Source organism: Anguilla anguilla, chromosome 17 (genome assembly GCF_013347855.1).
Source record: "Anguilla anguilla isolate fAngAng1 chromosome 17, fAngAng1.pri, whole genome shotgun sequence".
Classification (NCBI taxonomy): domain Eukaryota; kingdom Metazoa; phylum Chordata; class Actinopteri; order Anguilliformes; family Anguillidae; genus Anguilla; species Anguilla anguilla.
This window is the reverse complement of record NC_049217.1, coordinates 20,656,205-20,665,500: the sequence shown is the minus strand read 5'-3', so window position 1 is coordinate 20,665,500 and position 9,296 is coordinate 20,656,205. Positions and strand designations below refer to the sequence as shown.

The following is a 9,296-nucleotide window of genomic DNA, read 5'->3' as shown; positions in this document are numbered from 1 at the left end:
CCCACACGTGAAGCATGCATATGAAGCCTGAAAGTCACTGTGCACAGACAGGTCATGAACACAGAAACACTGCACACACAGAGGCGGACGGGAAGGGAAGGACAGCGAGTCCTCCAAGATACCGAGAGAAGAAAAAAAAAAAACAGGCAGCACCACAGGACCCAGAGCCAGGTCCTCTCCCACACACTGACAGCTTTGTCAGCGTCGTCCAAAGTCTTCCTGCGTCGAGTCAATTAGCAATTAATCCATCAACACCGAGACTCCTCAGCCACTTTGAGGCAGGAGAGAGGACAAACCCCTTGGGGAAAAGGCATATTCAATAAGGAGACTCTTTAAAGTGCCTGGACATCAGTCAGCGCACATCGAATTTCACCTTCGCAACACCATTTGACCCTGACTGACATTCCTGTTACTTTTCTCATTATAAAATTTCCACATTTTCAACGGAAATGAAAGATTTCTTATGCTGCATGCATCCAATTCATTTATTTTAAAGAGAGTGCCGCAGAGGGGCTGAAAAGCTGTCAAACAGCAGAAAAGGGCAGCGTAACACTGACATCACCAGCAAAGGAAATTATACATCATTCTTCTTTCACACACTCTACATCCCAGTCTCACAGATATTGGGTCCTTTTATAATTTCCACATTTATAGAAGAAAGTTTACAATTATATCGCATTAAATCACCCTTGGGATGGGTGGGGGGGGAAAGACAAACTCATGAAACTAGCATGGCCCTTTTTCAGCTATCAAGCAAACTTTTAATTTTTGATAAAATAACTCACTGTTGCAGAATGTTAATAACTTAAAATATTCAGGCTCCTTCCTCTCTCCACCAGACTGCTGAAGTAATCCCCATACAAGGATTAAAGCCTCTTGCACTCAGCTGAGGTTTCTTGGAGACGCACGTAATGAACATCAAATCCCATGGCAAGAGCATTTGAATGCCGTGCTAGCAGTTAGCAGATTGCAGCTATACTGTAGACCACAGGTGGGCTGCATATGCAGGTTGGAGTTTCTACTAATCACACTGGCAAACTGAGCCAACTGCCAATACACACCATGGCTAGGTCACTCGTAGGTTAGATCACAGTAAAATGCTTCATACAGGGACACAATAAGTCTTCAGGTTGCCACGCTTATCCAGAAATGTAGCAATAAGGTCAGATAAATCTTACAGCTGATTAAGGCTTGAAGTCAGCATTAAAAACATGAATACAGCCCACGTGCCCAGCTCTGCTCCAGAAGCAGGGCTGGATCAGATCCGCGCCGTTCAGGAAACGGCCGCTTGCTCCCTTTCTCTCTGGACCGAGCGAGACCAGCAGACATCACAACGCTGAGTCGCACTTTCAGATGGATGCCGACAGACGCATTTCACAACGCAGGCAGTCAAACTGACGCGCAAATACGAAGCCATGCCGTTCAAGGCAACAGGGAGCATTTTCATGCTGAACTAAATGGTGGCCCTAGAGGGGCTAGAGAGCCCAAACAAGCTATTTTAATCTCAAATCGGGGCAGCCGATACCCAACTTAAGAGGCTGCACCAGACGGCTGCCTTATCTGCAGACTACCGGTACAGTCGCTACGAGTGTTCCAATAGCATGTTCGCAGAGGAAACTACACCGTTTTAAGCCAACAAGAGGTAGGCCTGGCCTTTGCGGAGTACTCCATTACAAGACCTGGTGCTTTGCAGAGAAAATTGGGACAGTTTTTGCTGGATTGAGAGGAAAGAAATAGGCCTGAACACCGGTGTCACCCAGCAGCAAGACTCCAGCCGCTGGACAAGATTCAGCACCTGCATCAAACCCTTACCCATAAAGCCTCATTTCCTTCAGTCACAAAACCGACCAGCACGAATGTTTCAACATTTCAAAAAAAATAATGGTCATCATAGTAACCCCCCCCCCCCCAACCCCCAGATCCACTTTCTCCCTGAACAGACACAAGGACAGCAGTGTAATTTTTGGTCTTTTATTAAACAACTCTGCAGCAATGCACGACTGCTCATAACACCACAGACAGAGCCAGGAGAGGCGGAGCTTAGGCAGTCTCTTCCTTGACAACACGGTCCTTCTTGAGTGGTCCCTGAGAGAGAGAGGAAGAGAAGATTAGTTATACCAGGAGGTACAGAGAAAGGGCACTAATGAGCCTGTCTCACACACCTAAAAGTGAAGACCCAGCAAGGCTTTGCAAGCGTTGCCATGGGCGGTGCCAACACAGTGCCAATCACCAACTCATTAATCCACCTTCACAGCAATGTACCAACACTGGGTTCAAGTCATCAAGTTAACAGTGTGTATAATAAAAGGTCCCATTTCAGTTTGAGGCCACACTTTCAGCCAATGAATGCAAGTGTGCAGCCAGACAACACGTTTCATTTCACGAGGGGGGGGGGGGGGGAGAGGGGTTGTTCCCAGAGAGTGAACAGGGAGACGCGCACGTAGAGCACTGCTCCCCTGCCTCACCGGGCCATGCTGTGGCACTGGAATGGAACCCAGAGTCAGACTGAGCGCTGAAAACAGGTTACGAACAGTGCAGGGCCCCGCCCACATTCACACGACTGGACAAACGGATGGTAGACACCGCCTACTCATCTGGCAGTACTATGACTAACACAGTACCTCACTACTTCCTCTGAACAGACCCCCAGCCTTAAAATGACCCAGACCCCCAGCCACCCCCCCCCCCCCGGGCTCTATTTTGATTAGTTCAATCGAGCCAATGACATGACATCTCAATACAGCCCTAAGGGGCTCATGAAAGGTGTTCATTTCTACCGCATGCGCCCCACTTACCATAAACGCCTTCTTTTCCTCCACAGTCTGGAAGCGGCCGTGTCCGAACTTGGAGGTGGTGTCGATGAACTTGAGGTTGATCTTCTCCAGGGCGCGACGGCTGGTCTGCACAAGCAGGGACTGAGGGAGACAAGAGGGTCAGGGGGTTAGGTTCAATCAAACTGCCCGTTGCCAAAAACGGGTTTCATTTGAAGGCCCAGCACACTTGTCAGTGCAAAACTCATCTACCCCTGTAAAAAAATTAATCTGTAATATTCTTACAAAATGCATGTGGTATAGGCACCACCCTGCAGGACACAGGAGTGGCCACTTGCAGTGTCAATACTTTCATACCTCCTGCTGCCATTTCATGCTTAACCACCAGAAATAGGTGGCAGCAATATGCTGTGAACTGGCCTTACAGCTGGCAGTTAGAAGAGCTATGCTAGGCCGGACTGGACACATTTGACAACGCACGCCTTCTACGGACACACACACGGCTCAAAGCGTAAAGCAGGGCTGCGAGGCTCACCTTGCGCAGAGTCAGAACCCTCTTCTTCACGCCCACGATGCAGCCCTTCAGCATGACAAAGTCATTCCTCACTTCACCGTAGTGCACAAAGCCACCCTACAGAGAGAGAGACTATAAGACACTCTGCCAAGATGAACAGCTGCTCATACGCGTGTCGCAGCACACCGGGCTTATGGGGGGGGGGGGGTGTCCATGCCCCACCCACACTCACCAGGGGGGTAATGCTCTTGTTGGAGAGATCGTACTCTGTGGCGGCATTGTTCTTCACCACCTTCCCATCCTTGGTGTGGTAGCCCTGGCCAATCTTGTAGATCTACAACAAGAGACAGATTTAAGCTCAAGCACTATGAATCTGCAATTAAAGCCAACAGGTTATCACACTACAGACCAGGGGTCTCAAACTCTAAACCTGGTGGGCTGCAGGGGGGGCACTGAAGCCTTTTTGGTTTCCTTTCGGTCAGCAGCAAATTTAGGCCTTGGAAACAGACTCCAGCTAATGACTTAAGGCCTGAAGTGCGGGCGCACAGGCACCCAGCAGACACTGCAGCCCTCCAGGATCTGAGTTTGAGATCTCCGCTCCAGGGAGGAGTTTGGTCCTTTTTGGAAGCAGCGGAAACCCACCTTCTTGTTGATCTCGGTGCGGTGGTGGTAGCCCTTCTGCCCGGCGCGAGCGACGGAGAAGGCCACGCGGGCAGGATGCCAGGCCCCGATGCAGGCCACCTTGCGCAGACCACGATGGGTCTTGCGGGGCAGCTTCTTGGTGTGCCAACGGCTGGTGACACCTGGAGGGGGGGGGGAGGGGGAGGAGCCACAGGTGAGGGAAAGCGCAGAGAAACTGGGCAAGCCACTCCCAACACCGCTCGCTCACCCAATCATGAGTATGGAACCCTAGGCTAAGGGGCTGTCCTCAGGAAGGAGGAAATAGGGAGGACTGTACCTCCATCATAACCCTAACTGTAGTAAGTGCAGTGTAAACCCTATGGAAGCACACAGCGCTGTAGGTACGCTACTCCTACAGCGCCTCATTCAAAGGTGGGGGGGGCGTGTTCTCAGAAGGAAGGCAGCATGGAGAATTTCCTCATGCGTGTCGGGCGTCACGCCTGACGCAGTGTTCCGTGGTCTCATCACCGACACGCGAGCCCTCCACCAGAGAATGAGGAAGCCAGAAAGCAGACCGTTCTGTGTTCTCAGACACGCGATCCTCCACCATATAACATTACACTGGCAGCCCTTCAGAGTAAATCGGAGTCCTTTCACATTCTCATTTATACGGCTGCTCAAGAGCAATATGAAAAGGACTTCACCTCCCCTGCAAGTTGCATGCAGACCCTTTACAACAAATTTAGCAGAATTCAGTTTTGCTTCGGAGTGAATCATTTATACCACACTACAGACATTAAACCTTCAAGACCCTAAATTTTAAATGACCAGTGTCAGAATGGCACCACCCCCAAGTTCAACAAATGAGGCTTTAAGGAATCTCAAAGACAGAAGAGGCGCAGATTTCATTGGTCGGTACGCTGAGGCCACAGCTGACACACGCACCTTTGTAGCCGTGGCCCTTGGTGACCCCGATGACGTCGATCATCTCGTCCTGGGTGAAGACGTTGGTGATGGGCACGGCCTGCTCCAGCTTCTCGCGGGCCCAGTCCACCTTGTCGGCGATGGAGCCGCCGTTCAGCTGCACCTCCATCAGGTGAGACTTCTTCTGCCTGAGCGGCAGCAGACGCATCTGCGGGGGAGCGGAGGGAGGGTGTCAGGTGTGCTCCGCCCCGCTGACGCACCACCACAGCCGGCGGGAAGAGACCGGGCGGAGTATCAAGTATCCCTAACGCTACCTTAAAAAGCCAAGTATCGTTAGCTTAGGAGGGGCGGCCAGGTGTGCTTCGCCTCGTGGACGCTGTACCACAGCCAGCGGGAAAAGACCGGCTTGCAGGCACACCAAGCATTCCCAATGCAACCATAAAAATCTCAGTAGCGTTAGCTTTTCATTTCTACAGAGACGCTAAGGCAGTGGACCCACTGCGCTGGTACCGGTAAGTGCAGTGTAAACCCTATGGAAGCACACAGCGCTGTAGGTACGCTACTCCTACAGCGCCTCATTCAAAGGTGGGGGGGGGGGGGGGGGGGGGGGCGTGTTCTCAGAAGGAAGGCAGCATGGAGAATTTCCTCATGCGTGTCGGGCGTCACGCCTGACGCAGTGTTCCGTGGTCTCATCACCGACACGCGAGCCCTCCACCAGAGAATGAGGAAGCCAGAAAGCAGACGAGCCCGGAGCAGCAGGCAGATGCACCCAAGTCACCCAACGCCCTGCTGGTTCACAAGAGACAAGTACAGGGAAGGAGGCTCCGCCGGAGCTCGACAGCGCCCTCACCTGGGTGTGGGCGACGATGCGGACGACCTGGCAGTACTTCTTCATGGCGGCGAAGTCCTTCTCCAGCTGCTTCTTGCCCTCGTCGTCCTGCCACTTCTTGCAGTACTTGGTGAAGGCCTTCTTCTTGGACTTGTACCTGCGCGGACGCAGCGGGTGCATGCGCGCGCGGAGCGGAGAGGAGGAGGGGGGGGAGGCAGAGAGGCACACGGGTTGGCGCGGCTCCCTCATGACCCGGGGCGGGCCAGCGGAGGGAGGCCGCGCGCGGCCGCTCGCCCCCCTCCCGGGGGGAGGAGAGGGCAGAGACGGCCGCGGAGGCGTTCGGCTCGTGGCGCGGCTTCTAAGGAGCCCTTTCCACCGGCCAGAGGAGCCTGGAGCTCATCGGAGCCGCGAGGCACCCGAGCGGAGCTGCCATGAGGGGGCGCCACAGTTTAGAGCAGGACAAAAACGCTTCGGCAGGTTCTAACCCTGAGAACCTACATCACACGCTCCAATTAACTAGGATTTGCTACACTAAATGCAGACTGCTCAGTCACTACTGATCACAGCATGTACACTATAGTGACACTGGCATTTCAAATTATCTTCAGGCATTTAAACTAAATCCACAGGCACTCCTAACATTACACAAGCTCTATATGGGCAAAGTTCAGGTGGATTATTCCATTACTCCAAAGGTAATGACTGCAGAGGTCTCAAACCTCAGTCTGCTATGCAGCACCCATAACCCACTTATCTGAATCAATCAGAAAAGATCTGCTGTAAATGCCAAGTCTCAATTGGTTCCTTAGGGTGAGTGGCAGCGCACAGCTTCCGTGAGCCTCACCAGTTCTTGTAGAAGCGGCGTTTGCACTCGTCACTTATGTGCTCGGCGAAGATAGTCTTGAAGGAGCGGAGACCGCGGGGGGTCTGGACGTAGCCAACGACGCCGACCACCATCATGGGAGGGGTCTCCACAATGGTCACTGCCTCCACAACTTCCTTCTTGTTCACCTCTGAAAAGGGGAGGAAGGGGAAACAGGGAATCCATTGAATCTCATATCAAAAAGTTGGGAAATTTGAAATTTTAAGTTTCATTTTTACTATACCATTATTCTACCATGTAGGTCAATTAAGATTAGAATTTAATTTGCAACGACAGGCAGGAATTTGTAAAGCAAATTAAGATCTAACCAACCAGAGGTCTGCCAACTACAGCAGGTAATAGGAAAGACGGCAATATTTGCTGCGCTCAGAACTCGACATTCAGCAGGGGCATTTAGCCCAATCTGTCCGCCCGTCGAGGTGATCATCACAGGCAGACAAATGCGTGGGATCCCCACACACACACCCTAATCAGTTTTGTTTAACTTTTTGAAAAAAAAAAAGCATGTTTTCACATAATTGTGAAAACACATTTGAGACTAGAAGCATAATTCACAATCCATTCCTCAGAGTTGTCACAGAACACGTGGTCATAACCACCGTAAGTCTGTGCACACGCAGATCAAATACATTAAAGAAACTCACTGGATCCTGGCCTGTCGACCTCACGCACGATGTGAGTCATGCCGGCCTTGTAGCCCAGGAAGGCGGTGAGATGAACGGGCTTTGTGGCGTCATCACGGGGGAAGCTCTTCACCTTCCCGCGGTGGCGTCGGCTCCTCTTGCGGGGCAGGAAGCCCAGAGACCCGTGTCGCGGAGCCGAAAACTTACGGTGGGACTGCAAGGAATAACGATGCACACAGGATGAGCAGTCCAGCCATAAATGTCAATGTACAACATTAAATATGCAGCAAATTCGTTTTCTACACTTTCTACCGTTGTGTCAAGTGTCAGGTATGCTCGCGAAGGCTAACGTTAGCTAGCAACCAACCAAATCAAACCATTTTATCTATCGATAAAGCGTTACGAAAAACGTAAACACAAACCACACCACAAACTAGCCAACCGCGTCTTTGAAACACTTAGCTAGATCGCTTCATTTTTACACACATTTGAAAAGCTGACTGCAGGCCTGCTTAGGCCTACACGCGTTAAATTCGCAATGCTAGGCGGCTAGAAAGCCAGCTAAAGCTTGTGAGCACATTCTCTCGATCGTGTTGGAGAATTATAATAATCATTGGATTTCTAATTACACACCAACAAAGACATTATTTACAAAAAAATGTATACAAAGTGGTCACTCTAAATAGGAGCAATCAATTCACGTCATATGGCATCGGCCTTCATCTTCAGCTCAGCCATAACTCGCTTGTGCTTGTACAATGCAGATGGGTAAATTAATTACTTCACATACACAAAGTGGTCAAATATAGCGGGTACTGTACAATAGGGAGATTAAGGTTTGTAGTCTTGACAGTGACAGACTGTCAAACATCAGGATGGCTTCGGCATGCTTAAGATTCGACCCCGAAATGCGCTCGCCGCAAATACAACTCACCATCTCGTCGCCTGTCTGGATGGAAAGAGAGATTGGGGTAGGCGGTGCTTGCTATTTATATGCCTGCGTCGAGTCGTACGTAATCTGTGCGTCGAAAGACGTAATGTCCTTGAAAAGGGGATTGCCCTTTGCGATCGACAAATATCGCCACTGGTCGTCGCTGTTCCGAATAGTTTGTGACGACATCGTTCTGCAAACCTCTGGGACATGTATTATTGAAATAATGAAAATAACAATACAGGTAACATATGTTCTGAAAAAAATTACATTGAACGATATCTTTAAAATATTTTGTGCCGAAGGTATTTTTGTTGATGACAAATCACAACAGAGCAGCAGTGCTGAAGCAAATACATTAGTCTGTGACTGATCCTCCAGACAATGTTTTCTTCAGCACTTGTGGGGGTCTATTATTGTTCCTGATTCAGATTAATATTGAAGTTAAATATAGTTATACTTTGTAATATGAGAATAGAGTTAATGTCATAAGGAGTGGACCTTCTTAGTATTACTTGTCTCTCTCTTCCTCTTTAACTTTACGGTGTATAAAACGCATAAACAATAAAAAGCGTTTTATGGACTGTAAAATGGAGTGGTTTCAAATGAACTGTAGCAATGGACTATAAACAACAATCAGAAGGAAATCATGAGCAGAGCAAAGCAACTAATTCTCTGCTCCAGTCCAACATGCAGCACTGTTCTACCTCCCGGCCTAATCGGCTTCAGTGGCAGGACAGGGCCACTGGTGTTCAGTTCTAGAGACCCCATTCTGACAGGGGCACGGCCGGTGACGGGCCATATCCCCCAGCCTGTTGCTGTGGATTTACAGAGGGGTGCACAACATGGGCCAATTCATTTTAATGTTTTTGCGCCAACTTCTTCTGCACTTAATTATTTAATTGGCTCAATCATTTACAGAGCTACAGTTGTGCACCACCCCCTTTTATACACAGTACAGTGTCATTATTATTATTATTGTTGTTGTTGTTGTTGTTGTTGTTGTTGCTATTATGGGGCCAAACAGCAAAGCTGCTGGAACCCTATTGTATTTCTTGGTTTTACTATTGTTCTTTCGTAAATTTTTTTGCAAGAAATTTAGACTTAGAAAAAAAAGAAGTATAATTAAAATTAAGTCCTGTTCCATTTGACATAGATTTCTTATTTAAAACTAATATCAGAACATCCCCCTTCTCACAC

General features: G+C 49.5%; 1 protein-coding gene and 3 non-coding genes across 4 annotated transcripts; all 4 read right to left on the bottom strand.

Annotated features, from left to right (window-relative positions):
* Positions 1-1,957: 1,957 nt before the first annotated feature.
* On the bottom strand, positions 1,958-8,252 carry rpl3 (ribosomal protein L3). The gene is made up of 10 exons (XM_035399196.1): positions 8,100-8,252; positions 7,187-7,379; positions 6,504-6,672; positions 5,681-5,816; positions 4,852-5,038; positions 3,928-4,088; positions 3,518-3,619; positions 3,307-3,402; positions 2,796-2,915; positions 1,958-2,085 (listed from the first exon to the last, which is right to left on the bottom strand). The coding sequence occupies exons 1-10, from the start codon at positions 8,100-8,102 to the stop codon at positions 2,041-2,043; spliced, it is 1,212 nt and encodes a 403-aa protein (XP_035255087.1). The 5' UTR covers positions 8,103-8,252; the 3' UTR covers positions 1,958-2,040.
* On the bottom strand, positions 2,406-2,538 carry LOC118217470. The gene has a single exon (XR_004763222.1). It is a non-coding gene; the product is annotated as a small nucleolar RNA SNORA54 (small nucleolar RNA).
* On the bottom strand, positions 4,349-4,441 carry LOC118217425. The gene has a single exon (XR_004763182.1). It is a non-coding gene; the product is annotated as a small nucleolar RNA U83B (small nucleolar RNA).
* Positions 5,441-5,533, bottom strand: LOC118217424. Its single transcript, XR_004763181.1, has one exon. It is a non-coding gene; the product is annotated as a small nucleolar RNA U83B (small nucleolar RNA).
* Positions 8,253-9,296: the final 1,044 nt, after the last annotated feature.